The sequence below is a fragment of the Mustela nivalis genome (assembly GCF_964662115.1).
Source record: "Mustela nivalis genome assembly, chromosome: 19".
NCBI lineage: Eukaryota > Metazoa > Chordata > Mammalia > Carnivora > Mustelidae > Mustela > Mustela nivalis.
The window spans coordinates 37,455,018-37,479,570 of record NC_139038.1 but is presented as its reverse complement, the minus strand read 5'-3'; the positions used below and the strand labels follow the sequence as shown (position 1 = coordinate 37,479,570).

Here is a 24,553-nt window from a genome sequence, read left to right as displayed (position 1 = left end):
CTTAGCCTTTCCAAGAGTGAAAGCACAGAGTCCGTAAAAGGCTGCTTCCCTTCTGGGACAACAAGGCCCCCGCAGATCCTGAGGCAGGAAGGGGCGTGGGCCACCTGGCGTGTGGCTGATGGCCGCTGCCGTGTCTTCCCGCAGCCCATGTCGCAGCTGCCGCCGGGGGCATCAGCTTCTTCTTCACGTACCTCCCGTACCTGTACTTCACGTTCAGCTACCCCCAGAGGACGCACTTCCAAAAGCTGGTTTTCTGTCTGCTCTCCAACGTGGCCATGGCGCAGGGGGTCCAATTAATCTCCACGTTTGAGATAAAAGGTGAGCCCTTTCTTTCCCGCGGAGTGGGGGGTGACCTTGAAGCTCAGAGGGGCCTGGGGAGCTGCATTTCTGCAAGGCCCTCACAGGCAGCTTCTTTCAGCCTCAGGAGCGCTTGCAACACCCTGGCAACCACGGTGGGTGGTAGGACACGGTTCACACCACACGGCTCTCGGTGGTTTGGGAGCCCAGCTAAAGCCAGTAACGACTTTGCAATTATAAGCCTATGTAGTTACATGGAGAAGATAGAGCTGAGTCGGTGAGCACGTTAGAACTTTGCAGATAACGGAGGGCCATTCGCAGATGCCATGTTCCTCACGCACAGACTTGGGGGCAGCCTGGGGGCCTCGCAAGCTCCACTTTGGGAAGCGCACCCCCACAGGCTCGCTTGTCCTACCTTCCGGAGGCGGGAGAATTCCTCAGAATGCCGATGGCCACCGCAGAAGCTGGCAGCTAACACATCCAAACCGAGGGCCTGCTGGGCTCAGGAAGCTTTCTGGGTGGAACCGGTGCCCATCTCGGAGGCACGAAGCCGCCCGTGGACACTGTAGCAAGCGACTTCATGGTGACCTCACGGCTCAGCATCGGCTTCTATCTCGAGTTCTGGTTCTAGACGCTACAGCCTGGTTTAGGGACCGGCAGCAGGGATGGGAGTTCTAGGTTGGATCTGGTTTGTGGGTCTCCTTACTGCAACAGGGATAATTTCCAATTTACTTCTCTGTTAAACAGGGTGGTCTCAATGGGTTAAGGATGTGAAGGGTTAAGGGTGTGAAGAATTTATTGCTGGTGAGTGGCTGAACTTAAGAAAACACTGATGAGGCCACACTTCCGAAATGAGCACGGGGGAATGTAGAATTCATAAGGTCTCTGTGACTCCTCCTATGTTAGGGAGTGGATAGAGGAACTTTATGGGGACTTTCTGTTGACAGCCGAGATTCTCTTCTCCCGGCGGGCTTTCTTGAAGGGGAGCTGGGGAGTCTGTCCCCGCATCCGCACCCCAACCCCTCATAAACGATAGGGCCTTGGGGAAGGTGCTGTGGTGCTGACCACATCGTGGAGGAGAACCCAGGAGAAATTTGCCCCTGAGAACCTGGCGGGGCTGCAGCCCGGGGTCACCCCACGAGGGCCGTTCAGGGACCCTCAAGCGGGTTGCGATTTCCCGTGGTCCTGGGAGGACAGAGCCCCCACTCAGGTGCCTGGGAGAAGCACTTTCATCCCCGTCACGATGAATCCTCCCAGACGCGTTCTCCAGGGCAAAACGCAACACAGTAGAAAGCAATTAAAAACCCAAGGCAATAAGCCACCGCGGGTGAGAGCCAGCAGAAAAGTCCCCACGTTTCGGAATTACCAAGGCTCAGATTATAAGACAGCAACGCTCAGTATACGTTCTTCTCTAAAGGCAGTGTTTGCGTGTACTGGGTAGGCTCGCGGTGGCTTTGAAACCGCTGGGAGAGGGTTATGACCTGGAACTGGGTTAGAAGAAACCACGCGGGAGGCAGCAGAGAGGACCAAAAAGATGCGAAAATGTGCACGAGAGCTGAGAAAGCATTCAGAGAAGAGTGGGGAGAGCTTGCCCCCATTTAAGCAGAGGTCCCGCAGGAAACGAGAGAAGGGGGCAGGAGAAATGCTTCTGAAGAGACAGAGCCCAGATCCCTCCCCAAACTGGACGCCAGGAGGCCCGGCAAATCCCAGACAAGAATACGAAGAAGACGTCTACACGGGACACGCCAGCGTAAGAGAGAGCACAGCAGACGGCAGGAGGAAAATCTTACGAGAAGCTGGAGGAACCGAAAGGCGAACCAAGTGCTTTTCAACGGGAGCCAAAGCCAGTGGTTCGCCCTGAGAGAGACGCCTTCAGGTTTTATTGTGTTTTGTTGTATTTTGAACAGGTGAGATTAAAATACATAAGAGGGGCTCTTTGAGGGGGTAATGTCAGAACTGAGAGGGCATAAATACTTAGCGGGAGGAAAGGAAAGATAATTAACTTCAGGCTTGGCTATACGGAGCCGATCCAGTAATTCAGTACTGAGCCAACGGAAGACTAGAAGCGTTGGATAGAGAGAGAAAGGAGTAAGCAGAAGATTGGCTGAGTCCCAAAGCGGTAGAAGGGAGAGCAGACTTCGGGGCCCCTGCCCACCCCCACTGCAGGGAGCCTGAGACATGGGGCAGCAGGACAGGCTGGTGCACAGCAGTCTGGATGCAACGGATGGGGGCGGGGCAACAGAAATGGGAAATACTTTGGTTTTCGTGGGGGTATTTTTGTTTTGTTGGTTTTTTGCTCTGAGAGAGGACTGCGTGTCTACAGCAAAGGCGGGAGAAGCCTACAGCGTGGAGAGCTCCTGCAGAAGGGAGACGTAGGACCGTAGCGGGGATGGGGAAGGACTGGGAAGACCCTGCGAATGGGCCTCGCGCCACGTCATTTGATGACACACTGGTTAAAGACGAATAATGTAGAGCCTACAATGACACTGAAAAAAAAATTTTTTAGAAGTATGAATAATGTATCAATGTTGGAAATGAAATGGAATCGTGAAAACCAGAGGAACAAGGAGAAAAGGGGGAGAAAAAGAAAGGTTTGGAACAAAGAGTCACGAGCTGGCGAGAGGCGAGTTGTGTGGAATGTGAGTGGTGTGGGGAGACCAGGTACAGAGACTGTCAGCTTGGACAAGAGGCAGGAGCGGGCCTGAGGCTGCCTGCAAACATCCAGCCACGGGCGGGCAGAGATGGGGCATGCGCTCTGGGGATTTCTGGGGTGACTGATCTCCCCGCCCCCCGGTGTGGGTCAGGTCCCACCGATATTTCCCTCAGATTGCTTGTTAAAGCTCTGTTTTGTGATTCTTTGGTCACACGGTCACGGTCAATACCTAAAGTTGACCGGTGATCCCATGACTGCCGAGGTGGGGAAGGAGACTCGCCCATCTGCCCTCTGCACCCCGCAGATCTGCACTGAGTAGGAATGGACCTCTTAGGAGCCAAGTGTGCCCCGTGGCCACTGCAGCCTTGGAACCCGTCCCGAGTCGGGTGAGATCTGATTGGTGGCCAGCGAATGGCGACACTCTGGGAAGTCATGTCGACGCACTGGTCATGGGAATGGGATGCCCGCAGGTCTCTGGCCCCTGGTCCCCCTCACCATCGGGTTTGGAAATGCAGCCTCCACGGGGGTCCCCCCACCCCCAACACACCTGATCAGAACTGAATCCCCAGGCGCTCGGCAAGCATTGGAGACCAGGGACCTGGCCCATCTGTGCGCTCGCCCCCCCACCTCGAGTCTCTCCTGCTGTGTTGGCGGTTCCGCCACCGCGAGCCTGCCAGGTGGCAGCAGACGCTCCGTATCTCGGAGGCTCGAAAGGAGAAGCTTTGTCAGCTGGCACTTAGATTTGGCACTTCGCATCACACAGATCACTTCCCACCTCTGGAGTCCTGGAACCAGTTCCGAGCCCTTCCTCTGTCCCTTCCCTGTTCCGGGAGTAGGTGTGCATGAGGCCCTGCGCGGATGGTGAATCAACAGTACGGGGCCAGGTTCAGCGCGCAGAATGGGAGCCCCTATGATCACGGTTGGCACCAGACGCTTGCTCCCGGGACGCTGGTGCCCGGGGCCGGGCCGGTAATCCACACAGGGGAATGAGAACGCAAACTTGCAGGGTAAGGAGGTAACTACCCTGACCTCACTTGGAGTGAGAATTAGCCCAGCAAGATAACGGGCCACCAGGTGCTGACGCATGGAGAACCCCCTTCTTGGCCTAAGGAAACCACTAGCACTTCTGGCAATCCTGAAAGTAGCTTATCTCACTGGAGAGCCCACGACGCTCACTTTCCCCTTCCCAGTGGCCGTCCCTTGACTCCCAGGCAGTCCAGTCCTGCCAGCGGCCTGGTCACCAGCAGTATGAGGGGAGCAGTTTGGCTTCCGTGCAGTGACATCGTCCTTCCTTTGGCTCAGGCACGGGTATGCAGTGGAAAACTATCGGCAGCGTGAGCGGGGAGTTTAACTTCTGCCAGGTGTTGCTGCTGCTGCTGTTGGACGCCGTCCTGTACAGCGTGGTGGCCTGGTACGTGGAGGCCGTCCTCCTGGGCGAATATGGTGTCCCTAAGCCGTGGTACTTCTTTGTCATGGTGAGTACCGGTGCTGTTGTTCCATAGGCCATGTTAGACCTTTTTACAGGGCCCCACCCCGTACCCTCAGCCATCTCAGTGGTGTCCTTATAGAAATCTCAAATCCCAGGAAAGCGAAGCCAGATTCTTGAACCTGGATTCACCCCAAACCTATCAGCTGTGGTCGCCAAGGGAGTGTGATGAACGCATCTCAGTGTCTCTGATGTTTGCCCCAGCAGGTGTCCCATGCAGAGTCCCTCACAGGCGTGTCTGCGATGTCCTGGTGTGCCCACCCCCGTGTCAGGCCCTGAAAGTCTACACGGGACACCACTGCCTCCTCTCCCCCTTTCTTGGCGACCCCAACAACTTCTCAGAGTCATTGTGTCCTTACAAAGTGGGGTCACCTGCGGGTGCAGTGTTCCCACAGCCCCACCAGCGGGCCTGTCCATGGTCTTTGAAGGGGGTGACCCCGTCTGGGGCACTGCGTGGCTACCTGCTGGCCCTTGCAGGAGGGTCCACCTCAGGATCTCCCCAGGCTCAGCCAGGGAGGCTGTCAGCTGACATGACGGCTTCCCCAGCTCGCTGGGAGCCTGGGTGCGGTGCACGCCCCGTCGCTCGCCCCAACCTCGGGACCATGAGGTGTAGGCGAAAACGCAGCTTACCAGTAGTGAGTCCACGAGCAGGTTGCTTGGCTTCGGGCACCGTTAAATGCTGGATACCAGGAAAGGTGGGGGGCTGGAGGCGGGCACTGTGGAGAATTTAATTTACCAAACTATTTATCTTCCTGGAGACGACAGTCGATTCACCCGAACAGGCTAATGTCAGTTGACTTTCTGTCTAGCCGTCGCACTGGCGCAGACAGTCTCTGCTCCTCACACGGTCCGTGCTAGACATTGGGGACCTTAGCAAACCAGCAGAAAGCAAGTTCTTTCAGGAAGAGCCCACCAGTTTGGTGAAGGGGATTGAAATCCAGCATCTCTACAAGGTATCAGCGCATGACCCTTCCTCCTAGAATTGATGAATAGTTTGTAGAGGCTTGTGATTCATTCTGATGGTGGTTAAGGGGTTCCTTCCCTGGTGGGATTTTCTCCTGCAACACTGTCCTCAGGAGAGGAATCGAACGTGAAATGTCTCCTGTTTGCTGTCGTGCAGTGGAGTGGAGGAGGATGGAGGGTCTTGGTGGCATCTCCTAAAACACTCTCCCCAGCCCCACTGCACCAGCGCGGGTGCCCAGGGACACCCTGGAGCTCAGCTCCTCACACCGCTCCTCCATGGTTTACACACCTGGTTGCTGGCTGTCCTGGCTTTCGGGACGGGCTTCCAGATGGGGTGTGTTTGTCTGTGACCAGCGCTCGCTGGGCCTTTCCTGCATGCAGAGCCCCACGTGACCAGACACTCCCGGGACAGGATGCCTGGACATTGGCCCTGTGCCCTGGCACATCCCACAGAGCATCATTTTCTCCTTCAGCATCTTCTGTTCTTCAAATGCGATGAGCCCAAGGAGAGGCGGTGTCCTTGTCACACTTCGTGCCGCCTTCCTCTGCCTGTGGGAGCTGGAGAGCCGGGGAGGGGGATGGGGTGGTGTCCCATCGTAGCCCAGGGGACTCACGACGCAGGGGATGGCTCCAGCTCCTTCATACATGGCAGTAGCGGGAATAGCTAGGCACTCGTGCGGCTTCTGAGAGCAGGGATCTCCCCTCTGCTCACCAAACAGGCTGTCTGCAGACACGTGGTTCTGGCACGATTTCCCAAGAACTTACCATGTCATGCGGGGCAAGGTGTGGCTGGAGAAGCAGGGAGAACACTCCCTGCCAAGCTCTGAGCCCTGCATCCTCGAGCCCTGGCCTCTGTGGCGTGGGTGTTGGGGAGAGACCCCCACCCCCGGCATGGCACCCCCATCAGGCTCCCCGGCAGCCCCGGGCAGCTACGCCCCGAAAGAAGGGCTCTTGTCCATATTCCCACTTGGATTCCCCCCAATGGACCGGCTTCCCTGGGACTTGATGTGGGTCATAGATGCTTCAGGAATGCCCCGGGCCCGTTAGGGAGTCGGTCACACGCTGACTCTTCCACAGGTGTATGACACGGGAAGGGACAGCCACAGAGCGGTCAAAGATCTGACCCTGAATCTGTACCAGGGGCAGATCACCGTCCTTCTGGGACACAGCGGAGCCGGCAAAACCACCCTGTGCTGCATGCTGGCAGGTACCTGTGCCGGCCGGCCCCTCAAGGAATAGAGCCTTCCACCCGCCCTGAGAGCCTCTGTCGGCCCTCCTCAGAGCTCACCGATGTGTAATATGAAGCACTCTCTGTTTCCTTGTTTTACTGTCTGTAGTGTGTCTGGTGGTTCACGTGACCCCGTACTCGGGAGAGGGCATCGGTGGCTTTTCCCGTCTGGGGAAGTAGGTCTCATACACGATCAAGGGGCTGGCACACGGCTCTGCGCGTCTCTTCCCACAAGGAGGGGCACAGGCAGAGAGAGCGTCTCAGGCTCCCCGCTGGGCGTGGCCCTGAGACCATTATCTGGGCTGGAACCAAGAGCTGGACCCACTGAGCCAGCCAGGTGCCCCGAATCTGCTTAGGTTGACATAGAGGAAGGAGATACAGGAGAAAGAAGGCAAAGTCCTCTCACGAGTTCATACTTCGGGAACACTGCAAACCACCGACTAACTAATTAGCATGCGTTGGATACATAAAGAGCATGTATTCGTAAATCTTAGTAGCCTGCCCAAATTATGTAGATTTCGTGGATGTGGAGAAATGACCTCAATAGACCATTTTGTGGAAAAGTCAGTTAAAAAATCAGAATTTATATTTTCCCGTGTTTGCTAAGAACTTTAATGCATGAGGGACGCCCGGTGGCTCAGTCGGCGAAGTGTTCTAGCGAACCCCATTTCCGCAGTATCGCCTGGCGCATATGACAGTGTAATTTGCTTTCCGTGCGCCCATGTGTTTGTTCCCTAGCCGGACAGGCACTCCTCAGAAGCAGGAGAGATGTCTCCGTCCCTGTTCTGCCACACGTCCTCATGCAGGGTCACGGAACACACAGTCCATGGAGGTCACTGACTGTGACAAGGAGTGAGGCCATCTGATGCGAGCACTGGGCATCTGTGAGCCCCAGGTCTGCGGGGTGCTCTGTGGGAACATGACCTTGGCATATGTCTTGTACTTGCTCCTCCTAGGTCTTATTCCCCCTTCAGGTGGATGGGCCTATATCAAGGGGTATGAAATTTCTCGCGATATGGCTGAGATCCGGAGGAGCCTGGGCTGGTGCCCCCAGCACGATATCTTGTTCCCAGACCTCACCGTAGCCGAGCATCTTTCTTTCTATGCTCAGGTGCGTTCATGGACGGCAGGCTGTGTTTCCTCTGCGTCCGATCTTGGGGAGGGGCAGACTGTAGCCTTCCAACCCAGCCTCGGCAGGCCCCGAAACCTCCCTGGACGTGAGTCCCTAAACATTCAGGAAGGGGCCGGGGGCATGGGGTATGGTTTGACTATAGAGGTTACGAATCGGGACCAGCGAAGAAAAGAGACATGCAGAGTGAGGTCTGGGCCCGTGTCCGCCCGGCTGGGATGTGGCTGTGTACCCGGTAGCTCACTTAACCGGCAAGTGTCCAGTTTCTCTCGGAGCTTCATCACACAGGCCTGAACGGTCGAATCCTAGGGCACATCTCTCCACTCCCAGCAGGTCTGGAGTCAACGTATTAGCATAAACTCCGATGTGGCCCCAGGGTACAAGGTGAATAACCAAGGCACCCCATCACACCAAGGATTTAGAGGTCCCTCCCAGTAGCTGGGGACAGAGGCCGACCAGACTCTTCATTACGCAACACAGATTTTTTATCCCTTGAGCCTCCTGGGGACACCTCCCGTTCGGTCTTGTGTGATCCTTTAACGTGCCGCACTCAGTGTCGATGAGACGTATGTTCACGCGGTTCAAAATACAAAAGCCTTTTGCGCATCCCTTTCCCTGAAGGTAGTAAGCCTCTTGTGCCGAGTTTACGTATATGCTAACAAAGGGCTGGCTGGATAGTGGGCGTCTACCGGGGAGGTGGGAAGGGGACGACACGGAGGCCAGGCTCCTCACGGACTGGACAGGCCACCCTGCCCCAGGAGCCCCTGCCGGACCTCTCCGTCCCCACTCTCGCAGCTGAAGGGCTTGTCCCATCGGAAGTGCCCCGAGGAAGTCCAGCGGATGCTGCACGTGCTCGGCCTGGAGGACAAGCAGGACACCCTGAGCCGGTTCCTGAGCAGGAGCATGAGGCGCAAGCTCTCCATTGGGATCGCCCTCATAGCGGGCTCCAAGGTAGGCGGGCGGGAGGCCGTGCACGGGGATGGCCACCTGGCTCTTGGGCTCGGGCTGGCTGCAGCCCCCGGACGCTGGCAGAGCGGTCCCGCCAGCGTGGGGACGGCCACATCTTCCCAAACCGGAGCCTCACAGGGCCTCCAGCACAGCCAGCCCCGGCCCGCGACCCCGCTCTGCCCCCACCCCCAGCAGCCACCACTCTGCCCGCAGGTGCTGATGCTGGACGAGCCCACCTCGGGCATGGACGCCCTCTCCAGGAGGGCCATCTGGGACCTCCTGCAGCAGCACAAGAGCGACCGCACTGTGCTGCTGACCACGCACTTCATGGACGAGGCTGACCTGCTGGGGGACCGCGTGGCCATCATGGCCAAGGGGGAGCTGCAGTGCTGCGGGTCCTCAATGTTTCTCAAGTGGAAGTACGGTGAGCGGCGCGGGCGGGCGGGCCGGCCAGCCTCCCTTCCCCACGGGCCCTGGCCCCGGCCCCGGGACAGTTTGCTTCCCCGGAGGGCCCCCGAGATAGCAGCGGGGAGTGAGGTGCAGACAGTCTGAGACCCTGAGTCAGGAGATCGAGGTCTGAGCTTCACTCTGCCGGTTCATAGCCTCCATCCACGTGGCCAGGACGACCTTAGCCTTCCCCGTCCGATCTAGAAAATGGACCTCAAAAACCGGGTTCCTCAAGGAGTGAGCAGTGTGTGCAGAGCGCCTGGGTGGGTATGGGTGGTTTCCATGGTGGCCCCCTTGTTCTCCTGGACCCCACGCCCTCCTGGTCTCTGCTGCTTGTGGCGTGGACGTGCCTGTGCCCACGCCCTGACCTCGTCCGGTCTCCTGTGCTGGAACTTGTGTGTGTCTGCAGCCCGGATGCCTTCCTGAACTCCGCAGGCCTGCACCTGGAGCCTACTCCGCAGCGGCGTGGATGCCGACCAGCTCTATGGGGCTTGTACACACCCTGAGCACACCAGGGGCCCCTTCTCTCAACGACCACACCCACTGCCCCCAGCACAGACAGCTCCTTTCTCGTGGGAGCTTGGCCAAAACCTTGGAGGCTCCCTGACCTCTCTATCTCTCAGAGCCCAGATCCCATCGGTGTGCAGGCCCCGGGGGGGCCTTCCCTTCTTCCACCTCCACGCCTGGCTAGCGCCCTGGCCTGTCGTCCGTCCCCGCCTGGATTACTGCACTCGCTGTCTAACTCACCCCCTGTCTCTGCTCGGTTGTCCGAATGACTGTGTTACCCTTCTGCTTGGCTCTGCAGTGATCTTCCCTCCCACCGAGAGAAAGTCAAAGTCCTAGGATTGGCCCGCAGGGCCTTGCTTGGCCTGGTCCCATCACGCAGTGGCATTTCCAGTGCTCTTCCAGTCCCCTGCTGTGCTCCTGCCCTCCGGCTCCCTCCCCGGCCAGCGCTGGCCATGCTTAGGCCTCATGACTCTGTTTAGAATCACACTCCTCGACCCCCCCAAGTCCCCTCCAATGATTATCTTTCTCCTCAGCCTATGTCACTGATAATATAGATTTTCCCCATTTCTCTTATTGTCTGCCTCACGCCCCTTTAATGAAAGCCCGTGAGAGCCCTCAAGAGCGACTTCCCTGGGGTTTCCATCCAGCCCCACAGCGCACCCCCCCCCCCCGCCCCGCACTGGCCCTGCTCCACTTTCCTGCGAAGCTGTGCATTCTGAGCCACGGGAAAGGAGTAAGGACATTTCAGGGTCTCTGAAATTATGTTTCAGGCGGCGGATATTACATGACTTTGGTGAAGAAACCTCACTGCAACACAGAGGAGATCTGTTGTCTGATTTATCACCATATCCCAAATGCGGTTTTGCAGTCCAGCAAGGGAGAAGAATTAACCTTCATTCTTCCTAAAAAGGACACACACAGGTGCGGACCCCAGAGGACAGGAGGAGCTGTTTGCGGGGACAGAGTTCAGAGCCACCTCTCTGCCTGTCTCCCCAGCGAGGACTCTCTATTCTGCTGGGGTCTGGACTCCCCAGGCTTTGGGCATCTGCTGGGAAGACAGCACACTCCAGCCAGATCACACTCGAAAACACGGGGCTCTGGTCATATCCCCTCCCTCCTTCAAAACCCTCAATGGCTCCCAGTAGCCTTCAGGTTAAAGTCAGAAGCCCTTTATTGGGTGGCGGAGCTGAGATGAATGTTCGGCCCGATTTTCTTTATTTCGGGCTTCAGTGTGGTCCCTGGCACTCCCCACGGGCTCCTCTCCCTCAGCTTGTTCTCAAGCAGGAACCTGAGCTCTGGGAAGATGAGAGCCACCGAAGGGAAGTCCCCTTCACTCCCATCACAAGTTTCTTTCTTCCTCCCATCTGTACAGCCAAGGACACAACCTCTTCCTCCCAGAGGCTCACCCTTCAGCCCCGGCTCCAGGTCTTTCCATGCTCAATTCTCAAAAGCCCATGTGCCTGAATCGCCCTGCTCACCTACACCATCAGTTTGTCTCTCTACTGGGTCCCTTACTTCTGAGAGCACCCCAGCCCCTGGCACCCAGAGCCGCACTTTCTGTCTCCATGATTCGGGCTGCTCTCAGCTCCTGTTACATAGGGAAGCATTTGTCCTTTTGTGACTGGCTTAGACTGCTGAGCATAAGGTCCTCAAGGTTCAGTGCACAATTTCCTTCCTTTTTAAGGCTGCATAATGTGCCATCTCACATCTCACACGCGCTGTGTTTATCCTTTCATCCGTGCACACTTGGGCTGCTGCCACGCTTGAGCTACCGTGAATAATGCCATCATGAACATGGTGTACAAGTATCTTTTCAGACTCTGCTTCGGATTCTTTGGGGTATATTTACGTAGAAGGAGGGGTGCTGGGCCATTTTGCATTCCCTCCCACAGCACACAAGAATTCCAGTTTCTCCGCGGCTCCCCAGTACCTGCTGTGTTCTGTTCTGTTCTATTAGCAGTAACCGACCTAAGGAGTATGAGGCGGTGACTCACTGTCGTTTCGCTTCGCATCTCCCTAACGATGGTGATGTCAAGCATCTTCTCGTGAGTGTACTGGCTATTCACAGGTCTTCTTTGGAGCAATGCCTATTATGCATTTTTTTTTAAATACTTTTTTTAATTTAGTCATCTCTGTCCCCAAGGTGGGGCTCCAACTCAGGACCCTGAGATCAAGAGTTGCACGCGTCTCTGGCTGAGCCGGCCGGGTGCCCCTCGCGTCCTTTGCCCAGTTTTGATCCAAACTGTTTTCTATTGTTCTGAAGTTGTAGGACTTCTCTCTATATTACGGGTATTAGTCCTTTATCAGATACAGGATTTGCAAATATTTTATCCCATTCAATGGGTTGCCTTTTTGCTCCAAGGACAGTGTTTCCTGATGTGCAGAATTTTTAAATTTAATGAAGTCCAACGTGTATATTTTTTCTTTTGTTACTGTGCCCTTGGTGTCACGTCCAAAGAAATCATTGCCAGATCCCATGTTGTGAAGTTTTTGTGTGATTTTTTGTGTGATTCTCTCATTTTGTTCTTTTGCGACAGTTTTTTGGGGGGAGAGGTTATTAAGGGTTTCTTGAGATGCCGTATGAATTTTAGGATGGGTTTTTCTATTTCTGCAAAAAAAAAAAAAAAAAAATCATTGCTCTGTTGGTAGGACCTGTACTGACTGTGGAATGCTCGGGCTGACACTGGTGTTTGAACAGCATTACATCTTCCAGTCCATGAACACGGGATGTGTCTCCATGGATTTCCCTCTTCTTTACTTTCCTTCAGTGGTGTTTGACAACTTTCATTCCACAAGTCTTTCACTTCCTTGATTAAGTTAATCCCTAAGTATTTTATTGTTGGATGCAATGGTAAGTGGGGTTGTTCCTGTAGTTTCCTTTTCAGATTTGTTCATTGTACTTAGAAATGCCCCTGATTCCTGTGTGTTGACTTTACATCCTGCTCCTTTGCTGAATTTACTTATTGGTTCTCACAGCTTCTTTGTGGCATCTTTATAGAGTTTTCTGCATATAAGATCATGTCTTCTGCAAACAGATCATTTTACTTCTTCCTCTCCAATCTGGAAGCTTTTTATTTCATTCTCTTACCTAATGTCTCTGAATCTAACTTCCAGTGCCAGGCACCTTACACGGAGCCTGCCAGTGAGTCTGCTGTGTTGGTGAGGAGGCAGATTCCGGGTCCTTCCCACGCTAATCCCTGCCTCACCTGTACAGTCTCAGCCATGAGCCAGGCTCCTCATCACATAGCAGAAGAGTTAAATTACCACTCGATTATGAAAAGATACCTAGAAAATCCACACAGAAGTTCAACACCACACTTCTGAATAGCTTATGGGTCAAAAAGGAATTACAAAGAGTTTTTTTTTTTAGTTGGACAGCAATGAAAACACAACAGACTTGAAATGTTCATATGCTGCTACTGCGGTGCCCAGAGGGAAACATACAGCTTTGAAACACTACGTTAGGAAAGAAGAAAGCCTTAAATCCAATGACCTGTGCTTCCAGCTGAGGGAGGGAGAAAAAGCAGAGAGAAGTGAAGAGTACAGAGAAGAAAAGAAATAATAAATTCAAAGAGAGCAAATGATGGAATAAGAAACAACAACAAAAAAAAAAATTGAGAAGACTAAACTAGCCAGATGTTGTTTATTACAAATATTAGTAACAGTGATGAGCTCCTGCCAAAGCCATTAAAGAAAAGTAGAAATATAAGAACCAGCATCGCATCAGGAATGAGTGGACCATTTCTCAGCCCAAGCACAGACTTAGGACAACTTCATGAGAAAATACCACAAATACACTGGACACTGTAGAATGGGCTGATTTCCTTGAAAAACACAACCTACTCAACCGGACACAAAGTAAAAGAGGAAAATCTAAGAACCACACATCTACTCATTAAATCGAATTTGCGATGACAAATGTTACCAAAAAGAGAATTGCAGGTCCCATCAGTTGCTAGGCAAATAAATCTCCCCAATCTTTCAGAAAATACAGAAGGGAGCAGCACACTCTGATACTAATACCAACATCTAGAACGTGGACATAAACACAAAGTTTTTAGCAATATAAGAGCCATTGAATGAACTTACCTGGAATTCCAGGATGGCTTGGCCCCTAGGTCTGGGGTCTCAGCAGGATTTCTGGAAGGCTGAACCCAGCCAGAACCCTTGATCAGAGCATCTCCAAGTCCTCCAGGGCATGGCAGCTTCATGGTGACTCAGGGCTCCTGGAGAAGCCGCCCAGAGCCTGCCCAAGCCCCTCTGACCCAAACCCTATCCCTTCTGTCTAAAGTCAACCAACAGGGGAACCAATGATCAAACTGTAGTATACTACTTTTGTTGAACAGCCCTCCATGATGAATGAGAAGAAACTATTAAGGCGTGCACTGGTGTGGTTGAACCTCAGAAACATGTCACCCAGATGAAATGAGATACAGAGGTACAAGGCACCTCTGACAGTAGGAGTCCAGATACTGGTTGTGTGTGGACTGGAGAGGAATCACTTGAAGGGGGTGGGAGAGCCCTCTGCAGGGTGAGGGAAAGGTCTGCCTCTTGGCTGGGGTGAGAACAAGGCATTTCCCGATAGGTAAACCTTGCTGCAAGACAGCCTCATTGACGGGCATGATTTCAATCCCGGGAGACTGAAGGGCAAGGCAGCGCACCCTGTGAGGGTCTGACTGCTGAACTCACAGCACAGGCGGGCTGCTTTGCTGCGGTCCTTGCATTTAGCTCCCTTGGGGCGGGAGGTTGTGTCTGTCACTCCGATGAGGAGAGTGGGCGAGATGAAAGAACTAGCCCAGAGTCACACAACCCATAAGGGGCAGACACTGGCCTCAAAAGGCAGCCCCCAACAGTGCGCAGCTCATGCTCTCACCCTCCGCGCCGTCCATGGTGGTGCATGGTGCGGCCTCTCTGGGGCATCCCGCATGCCCACGGGTTTCTTAAAGGCACGTTGTTGGCCTGGACACTGGCTTGGAGGAGCAGAAACCTGCAACGTAGGAGATTGTGGATTTCTTAATATCGCACAAAAAGTCCCGATTCCTTCAGCTCCAAACTATGGAAGGCATGCATAAGGAAGGGCTCTGGATTAACAGGGTTAAGCATTAGCTCCTTTCCTCATTTAGTGGAACAGCAGGGCGGGGAAAGGGCACTCACAGTCTTTTGCGCGGGCCTCTGAGTTTGCCTCCCGCTCTGGCTACATCCGGCTGTGTGATCTGGGGGAAGTTGCTTAACCTCTCCCAGCTGTCTCCGAAGAGCTGAAGAACTGTTGAGACAATTGACTGAGCTGGTGAGGTGGAACAGGGCTTGGAATGCCCCGGGCACTTAGTAAGCACTCCAAAAGTAGCAGAACACAGATGGATTATTTACGAGCTGGGTGTGAGAGTAGTCATCCCAGACACACTCTGGGTTAAATGCTGTCGCCCTTGCGTCAGTCCTGGAGCTGGGGGGTGACAAGGCTGAGCTCTGAACAAAGAGAGTCTTGACTCCCCAGCCCCTACGGTTTGCCCCGTGGGAAGTGGGGGGGTGGTGGGTGACAGGGAGGAGGCCCCTTCCCACCTGTGAGGAATGGAACCGCCCTTCCCTTGCAGGTTTGCATCTCTCTTCACCCAGCTGGAAGCGAGGCAGGAGGAGCTGGGGGTCGCCAACTTCCAAGTGGCGGTCACCACCATGGAGGAGGTCTTCATGCGGTAAGCAAGTTTGCAGCCGCAGACCCCAAAGGCTTTCACAGTGGGAGGGGTCCTGAGGGTCCTGCGTCTAACCCACGTCCCACGCTTGGCTTCTCCGGGGCACACCCTTGCCCTTGCAGGGTGGCCCGCCAGCCTCCCATGGGGACTTCCAGGAATAGGGATACTGCTCAGCTCGGATGTGCTGGATACATTGTATCACCTTCCAGGAGGGAAAAACAAACCAAACAGAAATTGTATCACCTGGGAGGCTCTTTAGTCAATGAGGAAGGCTTATTACCACCCCCACATCCACCACCCCCTACCCCCCACCCTCCCCACCCCCGCTGGGCTGGTGGTAGCACAGAGTGAAGGTAGTGGTGGTAGTGAGTGTCAGGAAGCGGGGATGCAGTGTCCTTCGAGGAGGGCCGGGATGGGCGGATCCCGATGATTCACCCCAAAGGCAAAACAAGGCCAGAGAGCGACATCAGATGCGGGAATATGTATCTCTTATGTGCAACACGCCTGCAGTTTACAAATGCTACTAATGATACATTAAAATATATTTTTTCTTTTATATTTTCCAGCAGTCTACATGGCTTTTTCTCTCCCTTTTGGGGGGTTCTTTTTCCTCAGTCTATAGTTTCTTCCCCCACGCTAGTGGGAAATTCTGCGTTCTTACTGTACTACGTTAGCGGTTGGCGTAGATACTGAAACACATCTCTGTAATTTGTCAAGGTGCCAAGTGAAGTCATATCTTTGCTCTGCTCCTGGAAAACGCTGAGACCATGGGACAGGCACGCATCCTGCTGTCACCAACTTGTATAGACTGTATATTTTAATCCTTTTTTCAACTCCACAGAACTGTAATATTCATGTTTGAGAACAGCAGTGGCCACTTAAACCCATGTAAATATACACCTGCTCCGGGTTCATTCCTCTTCCATCTCCGATAACTGTCCTCCTGCCCACGGGACATTCTGCATGGCACCCATTAGCGTTTTTATGCAGGAGCCAAAAACACTAGTGTTTTTTGGTGTTGGGGGTCTTTGGGGGTTTTCGTTTTTTGGGTATTTTGGGGGCAGGGGTCTGGAAATGATTTTAGTTCTCTAATTTTTAAAGGATATTGTCACCAGATTGAAAGTTGTTTGCCAGGGCACCTGGGTGGCTCAATTGTTTGAGCATCTGCCTTGAGCTTGGGGTGTGATCTCGGGGTCCTGGGATCGAGCCCCATACTAGGCTGCCTGCTTGGTGGGGAGTCTGCTTCTCCCTCTGCCTTTCCCCAGCTGTACTCGCCCACTCATGCTCTCTCTCACTCTCTTTCTCAAATAAATCTTGCAAAAAAAAGAAAGAAAGAAAGTTATTCCCAGACTATTTCCGAGTCTCCATTCTTGCTGCTGAAAGTGAGCCATAGGTTTACCTCGTGCTCCTTTGAAAGAAATCTGGCCACTCTTCACTTTAGAAGTCATGCATGTTCCCCATGGTCTGTCTTGGTTCAGTTTTCTTTTTAATTACTGTCCTGGATGTCTGATGGACTTCCGGCCCCAGTGCAATGCCTTTCCTGAGTTCCACAGCGCCCAGTGTATCTGCTGCTTTCCGTTCTCTCACCTAGGGACAGGGGTTAGATCTTCTCATTCTCGGTGCTCTATTAGTTTTCTCTTCTTTTTCACCTTTTCCAGCCCTCCGCCTACCAGAGCCGCATGCTGGATAATATCCCCCGATGTGTCATCCAGGTTGCCTCTTCTCCCTCCAGCTGTGTCTGATCCTCGGTTCAATGCTTCCTCTGAGTTCTTTTAAACAATTACATTTTTATCGAAGTATAACAGACGTACCAAAAGGGGCACAAATATCGACCCTAAGGCTCCATACGAGTCCTTCGTCAGGCCCGTTTTCTGCCCCGCCTGAGGCTTCTCTCTTCCTGTTCTCAGAGCCCACCCATGTGTCACAGAGTCATTCTGCTACGTGTTCTTCTGGGAACGGGACCATTTCAGCTTCTGCATTAGCTCTGTGGCCCACCTGGTACTAACTTTTGTGTGCAGTGTGACAAAAGGCTGGTGTTCTTTTTCCTGCACATGGGTATCCAGGCTTGAGGGACAATTTGGGGAAGAGACGTCCTTCCACACCAAATTGTTTGGATGCCTTCACTGAAAATTGGTCAACGTGTATGTCAATTTCTACATCCCCTACCCTGTCCCATGGAACTCGCTGCTGTCCCACACCAGCCAGTCCCACGCCACTGTGATCGCTGCAGCTTTGTGGGACGTCTTGAAGTCAGGGAGCAGATGGTTTCTCCAGGTCTATTTTTGAAGATTGTTTAGACCATTATAGGTTGTTTGTGTTAATGTGTAAATTTAAATATAAACTCGTTAGTTTCTATTTTGGGGGAAAAAAAAAGACCTTGTTGGAAAACTGGTCCCTCGGTTACAGCTGGTAACAGCAGGTGAACGCAAGTTGTTCACAATAGGGAAAACGGGGAGAGGGTGGGGAGCAGGCATAGAATAAATAAAAGGGAACTCGGTGCTTTCTGCTTGGTTTTTCTATAACGTAAAAGTTTCTAGACTGTAAAGTCCATTTTTTTTGTTGTTTAAAGATTTTATTTATTTATTTGACAGAGAGAGATCACAAGTAGACAGAGAGGTAGGCAGAGAGAGAGAGAGAGGGAAGCAGGCTCCCTGCTGAGCAGAGAGCCTGATGCGGGACTCGATCCCAGGACCCTGAGATCATGACCTGAGCCGAAGGCAGCAGCTTAAACCACTGAGCCACCCAGGCGCCCCCATTTTTTTTTTTTTTTTACCTAAGTCTATTTTTTTTTTAACCTGCTGGGTATATGATATGACTGGTACTAAATTGAATTTACAGATTAATCTGGGGCACACAGGCAGCTACCTCAAACACTCACCCTCCCAATCCACAGCTATTACACACAGCTTCGTTGATTTGGGAGGTCACCGCTAATTTTTACCAGCCCTGTTGTGCAGTTTCCAGAAGTTCTGCGTATGTTTTGTGAAACTGACTCTGACTCCTACATATTTTGAAATTTTTGAAAGTTTGGAAATGGATTTCTGAATTTCGTTTCCAATCACTTGTTGCAGATCCAGAAATCATTTTTGCATTATCTACATCTGGAGATATTATTTAACTCCCTTATTCAAACAGTTTGGGGTTGATTTCCTTAGTATTTTGTGTGTAACTATCAAGTGTAAAGACAGTGCTGCTTCTTATTTTCCAGTCTTTACATCTCCACTTGCTTATCTCACAGTAGAGGCTTGACCACAACTGGCCCACTGTAAGTTGAGATGAGGGATGGCCTCTCCTGAGGAGGGGAATACATCGCAATACAAATTTCCCTCTGAGCTGCACTTGCCTGCATCTCAGCTTGTTGGCTATGTAGTATTTTCTTTACCATTTGGTTAGAAATCTGCTTATTTTTCCATGTGCTTTCTGCTCTGACAGGTGGCTTGCTTAGAACTGTGTTTCTTAATTTCCAAATTCAGGGAGATATTTTTTAAAAACTGTTTTCTTGTTTGATCTTGCCTTGTTTGTCTTTTTAATCCACTTGATTTCTGGCCGCATTTCACTCTGGTCCTAGCATACACTCCGGATAGCCTCCGTCCTTCAAAATGCTCTGTCTGTAGTTCAGCTTACAACCTGCATTCTTCGGTGGCTGGGCGCGGTGTCTTGTGTACAACCAAAGGTCCAGTGGGTTCATTGTCGTGTACAAATCTTCGGAGTCTTTAAAAAAAAAAAATTATCTAGGGGCACCTGGATGGCTCAGTCACTAAACCATCTGACTTTAGGTTTCAGCTTGAGGTCATGATCTTGGCCTCATGAGATCGACCCCATGTCACACTCCACGCTCAGCAGGGAGTCTGCTCAATCCTTTCTCTCTCCCCTCCGCTCTTCATGCTGCTCTCTGTCAAATAAATAAATAAAATCTTTTTTTTTTAAGATTTTACTTATTTATTTGACAGAGAGAGCACAAGTAGGCAGAGAGACAGGCAGAGAGAGGAGGAAGCAGACCCCCTGCTGAGCAGAGAGCCCGATGCAGGGCTCTATCCCAGGACCCTGAGATCATGACCTGAGCCGAAGGCAGAGGCTTAACCCACTGAGTGACCCAGGCGCTCCTCAAATAAATAAATAAAATCTTCAAAAAAGAAAAAAAGCTACAACTTAAAAAAAAAGTGAGGCACTAGGTGCAGATCACCATCTAGGGGAGGAGATTAGCACAAGCGACAGAAACAAAAATAAACAAGTAGGATGGTATCAAAGTAAAACATTTCTATACCGTGTGCAAACCCCTAGTACCCACAACAGAACACTATTCACCATCAAAAAGAAGGAAAAATCCTATTGTTTGCACTGACACAGATGGACCCTGAGGGCATCATGAACCATGAAATAAGTCAGACAGAGAAAAACAAGTCCTGTATGGTCTCACTTACATGAGGAATCTCAAAATCACACAGACAACATCCTGGAAGCCAAGAACAGTTGTGTGGTCGCCAGAGGCGGGGGTTGAGGGGGGGTTGGGGAGGATCAGGCAAAGAGGGTCACAGGGCACAGACCTGCAGTTCCACGGCAAGTAAGTTCTGGGCATGTTACGTATGGTGTGGCAACTGCAGTTAACGGTCCTCTATTGTATATCTGACAGGTTTTAAGAGGGCAGATCGTAAAAGCTCTCACCACAAGATAAAGCTATTGTAACTACATGAGGCAACGGACCAGTCCACAGTATATACGTACCCTGGAAACTTACACAAGAGCCTATGTCGCTTATATCTCAATAAAACTGGGGGAGGAGGACAGAGAGCAGACACCAGGAGGTAGAGATTTGAGGGACGAGCTGGATCCCATCAACCGCAGGGCAGAAGCCTCCGAGAAGCTCGCACTCTGGTGTCTGAGGAAAGCGCGATATGGTGCTCACAGAGATCCCACCGTAGGAAACTCCCCTCCCTCCCTCCTGAAATTCAGTCTTAATAAGCGACACTCTTATTTTTGTAAATAGGAAAAAGAAAAATTCTACTAGCAGAAACCACATGAAGAGGAAAAATGTAAAAATACAACCTTACGCTGTGAAATATCAAAGGAAACACTGTGGTGAAGTGCCCTGTGGTGTCCCCTCTCCCCACACACCCACTGCAGATGACATCCTGACAAGAGGCCCCGCAAATCCCAGGGATTGTCACTAATACTCCCTGTGTGTAGAAACGCTAAAGAACAGACAAGCACAACGCCTGGAAAAGTCATGGAGGAACCATCAACTGGAGAAGCAGAGCCCAGCCAAAGGCAGGGAGGGCCTCCGGGCCTCCTAACCGTAAGCACGACTGACAAGTAAAAGCAAGTTTGCAGAACTGGTTGGGTGACTTGTAGGCTAGGTCACCAAAGTGTCGGGGCCCTGCTCGCTAGCTCTCTCAGCCTTCCAGAGGTTTGCTGGGGTTGGCTCACATTAGCTCACGAGAGCCAGTTATTAAATTATCGAGAATTGTGCGAGCCAGTGAAACAGAGCAATTATTAAAAATTAAATGGCTCATGCTTATAAATAAGTCATGATAAAAACAGGGGTACAATTGTGATATCCATTCTGGTGTGTCTTGTTTTTTTGTTGTTTTTTCCACACCACCAAGCAATGAACTCTATCCTGACACTTCCTACCTGGAAGAATGGCATCCAATCCCCAGGTGAGGGGTCAGGCCGGCAAGACTGCCCCCCACCCCCATATCTGGACCCCAGTCCCAGTCATGTGGTCACCTGTGCTTCTGACCCAACTAGCTACACACCAGACGTCCCCACAGCCCCTTTTCGATTCATTTGCTAGAGCGGCTCACGGAGCTCGAGAAACACTCTCACAGTTAGCAGGTCATTATGAAGGAGATACCTCTGGATCCAGATGAACACGGACACAGGGAAAGGGTCCGAAGTGTCCACGTTCTCTGAGAACGCAACAGTCCCCATACCTCCATGTGCTCCCCAACTGGAAAGCCTCTGAGTCCTGCCCACTCGGGTTTTTGTGGAGGCTTCTGGACATGTGCACGGTGGATGGATTACATCGCTGGCCGCTGGTGCTTAAACTCCATCTCCAGCCCCTGTCGCTTCCCAGGAGGTTGGGAGGTGGGCTTGAAAGCTCCAACCTTGCCATGAAGTGGATGGTTCCCCAGGCAACCAGCCCCCATCCTCAGTCGCTTTCTGAAAGTCCCGTCATTCGCACAACAAAACACACCTTAACCACTGTAGCTGCTTGGGAAGTTGGAAGTGTTTGAGGAGCTCGGTGCCAGGACCAGAATGAAGACCAAATATCTATTTCTTTTTTTTTTTTTTAAGATTTTATTTATTTATTTAACAGAGAGAAATCACAAGTAGACAGAGAGGCAGACAGAGAGAGAGAGATGGAAGCAGGCTCCCTCTGAGCGGAGAGCCCAATGCGGGACTCGATCCCAGGACCCTGAGATCATGACCTGAGCTGAAGGCAGCGGCTTAACCCACTGAGCCGCCCAGGTGCCCCAAATATCTATTTCTTATCACAAACCACAGTGTCACAAACGGTAACACACGGACTTCATCTCCTCCTGCTCTGGCCGTGTCCTACTGTTACCAGTGCTCATGGGTTGTCTACACTGACTCGTGTCTGTGCGATGGGCGTATCTGTCAACAGTTTGAAGTCGACCACAGTGAGACCGTCTACACACGAAACTTGGTACACACTATAAATCAGGGTTTAGTTGATCACTTTGTTCATTGTCTAGACTTAGAAAGTCATGGAGAAAAACACAAATAACGCAACGGAAGTTTGAAAACCTCTTCTATCCTGAGCCATCTCATTAAGAAGAGCAAAACACATGAGATAATATCCTTCCAGTATTAAAAAAAAGTATCGTTCAACTCAACAACAGTGCTGCTCACTCCCTCCCCCCGGGGATGAATAAGCAAATTTCTGGCACACGTCTTTGTGATCTCACGTGTACCCTGATCGTTAATGTTAATTAGAACTGACATTCTGGTCGGAACCGGAACCGCACTCAAGAGAGCTAGCTGGTAAACCAGCCATGGAAGGGCATCATTTTGGAAGGGGATCCTCTGGCCTCGGCTGTGCCTTCAGACCACCACATCCCTGGCCCATCGCCCACCATCCTGGATTCCTGAGGGAGACAAGACCCCTTCTGTTGTTTTGAGCCACTAAACCTGTGGATAATTTGTGCCACCGCCATAGACACTAACAAACACACTGTCTCTTACCGAACTGTACTAGAGGGAAAATGAGCCACACTGTACTGGACTGTTTTGTTGTGAAAAGTTCCATTAGAGGAATAACTGACCCAGAGGCTATGAATAAAAATATCTTTCCTGACTTCTTAACAGTTTGTTGCCAGCAATGAAAATGTCTTTTTGCCTTGAGCGGGGCTCAGCCAACCTTTTCTGGCCAGAGAGGAATATCCTAGGCTACGTAGACTCAGGGCATAATCAAGGAGAGTATGCAGGTGCTTTGATAACCATCTAACACGTAATCATTTAAAATTGTGAAACCCATTCTGAGCTCAGAACCAAACAGAAAACAAGGCCTTGGGCTAGATTTGGCCCCGGGCTGTAATTTACCCGCCCAGGCCAAAATGGTCAGCAATGCTATGTTTATAACTGACGATTTTGCTCATAAGATAGATATTAAGGGGTATTTCATTTTTGCCTTAATTTGCGTAAGGCCGCCTCCGTTCTTTGGAAGTGCCATTGGTCAGTTAACTCAATATTCAGTTAATTCAGCATTACTCGGGGCCTGTTTAAGACTCTCTAGATCCAAACAAACTGATGTGAGTTGTGGTTTTTGTGAATTTGCATTTCTCTTTGTTTCGGCCTGGTTTAGGGTTAACAAGCTGTCAGACAGCAACACAGATGTCCAAGCCCTCAAGATCTCCTCCACGCAGTTCCAACAAAGAGTGTCTGTCAGCAGGATTAAACGCATCCAGTCCCGGATCTTCTCAATGCAGCCGGGCCTGCCAGTCCAGCTGAACACAGGGGTGAGGAAGAATGTCCCACGCACACAGGAGAGCAGAGGCACGTTCAGTTCTTAGAATCACACTATTCCTCTGTCAAGAAGTGCAGGTCAACCTTTCACAGGGGTTGAGGGAAAAATGTGCAGATTTCCAACATAAAAGACAGGCCCCCGCTAGGTTTCAGCAATGCCAGGCTCTCGGCTCTAGTTCAAAGGCAACATCCCAGTGTTTTGTGGCCAGGATTAACCCAACAGAGAAAAGTATCGGAAAAGGTCACAGGAAAGGTCACAGGAAAGGTCTTGGCCCTTCTTCTCACCAAGAAGAAGAAAGAATAAAAGTCTGCTGGCCACAAGAGCATATTTAATCTTCCTTTTTCATCTTTCACTGTGAAACAGATCATGTATTAGATCACCTGGAGTTTAAGATTTTTTTAAGCATCCTTATGAAATATACGGATAACCTATCATGTTCTTTTATTGTTGAAAAAAAAAATACTGATGTGCATCTACAAAATGGTCTCGATTTGGCCATCCATAAGGTATGACCTGTGAAATAGGTGAGATTGGTTTTCATGGGCTAGGGAAGAGACTGATTCCACTGTTTCGTAATCTCGAATCACACGCTGTTATCCACGGTGCCTCTGAGTTGGAAAGGGTCTTGGGGTCATGGAGGCCAGCCACCCCCCAGGCTCTTCTCCAGACTCCAGCAAGAGGTTCATCTGGGCTTCGCTTGGCCACGCTTTGCTTCTGGAGACTTCCCAGGGAGGATTTTTCAGTGTACAACCTCAGGCACGTGGAGAGCGGTGCCTTTAAAGGAATATTTCCAGTGACTGTGGCCTTCATTGTGTCCAATGCAGGAAATTTCCGGGTTCCTTGGTAGAGACTCTCAGGGATTCGTCAGTGTTTGGGGCCAGAAACGGAGGAATCCCTGACTCAGACCTGACCACCAAGCCTCTTCCCACAAAGTCTCTAGGTGGATGAGCAGCGGCCCCTCCCCCTGCCTTGGCTCATGTAGCACCAGCGAGAGGCGGGCTGGGAGCCCACGGTGCTGACCCCCAGCCTCTCCCCAGCAGGCCCAGTACTGTCTTGATGCTCAGCGCGCATCACCACACGTTTCACAGTTACTGTCCGGGCCACAGGGACCATGAGCATGGGTACCCGTGCTATGCATCACCAGAAGTGGGATTTCTAAGTTAAAAGACTATATGAACATTAAATTAGGTATTCCTCCAGCTAATTTGTTTTCTAAGAAAG

General features: G+C 51.7%; 1 protein-coding gene across 8 annotated transcripts in view; it reads left to right on the top strand.

The window, feature by feature from the left end:
* Positions 1-24,553, top strand: part of LOC309854381 (ATP-binding cassette sub-family A member 17-like) — a 67,286-nt gene that overhangs the window by 20,934 nt on the left and 21,799 nt on the right. For 5 of the 8 annotated variants that reach the window (XM_082713451.1, XM_082713445.1, XM_082713444.1 and 2 more), the window contains 10 exons: positions 145-318; positions 4,253-4,425; positions 5,246-5,389; positions 6,477-6,606; positions 7,584-7,738; positions 8,552-8,707; positions 8,918-9,128; positions 10,429-10,579; positions 15,247-15,345; positions 23,171-23,324. In XM_082713451.1, coding sequence (XP_082569577.1) covers positions 145-318; positions 4,253-4,425; positions 5,246-5,389; positions 6,477-6,606; positions 7,584-7,738; positions 8,552-8,707; positions 8,918-9,128; positions 10,429-10,579; positions 15,247-15,345; positions 23,171-23,324 — 1,547 coding nt within the window. The remainder of the gene's footprint in view (positions 1-144; positions 319-4,252; positions 4,426-5,245; positions 5,390-6,476; positions 6,607-7,583; positions 7,739-8,551; positions 8,708-8,917; positions 9,129-10,428; positions 10,580-15,246; positions 15,346-23,170; positions 23,325-24,553) is intronic. The other 3 variants (XM_082713447.1, XM_082713450.1, XM_082713449.1) reach the window with 3 other exon arrangements.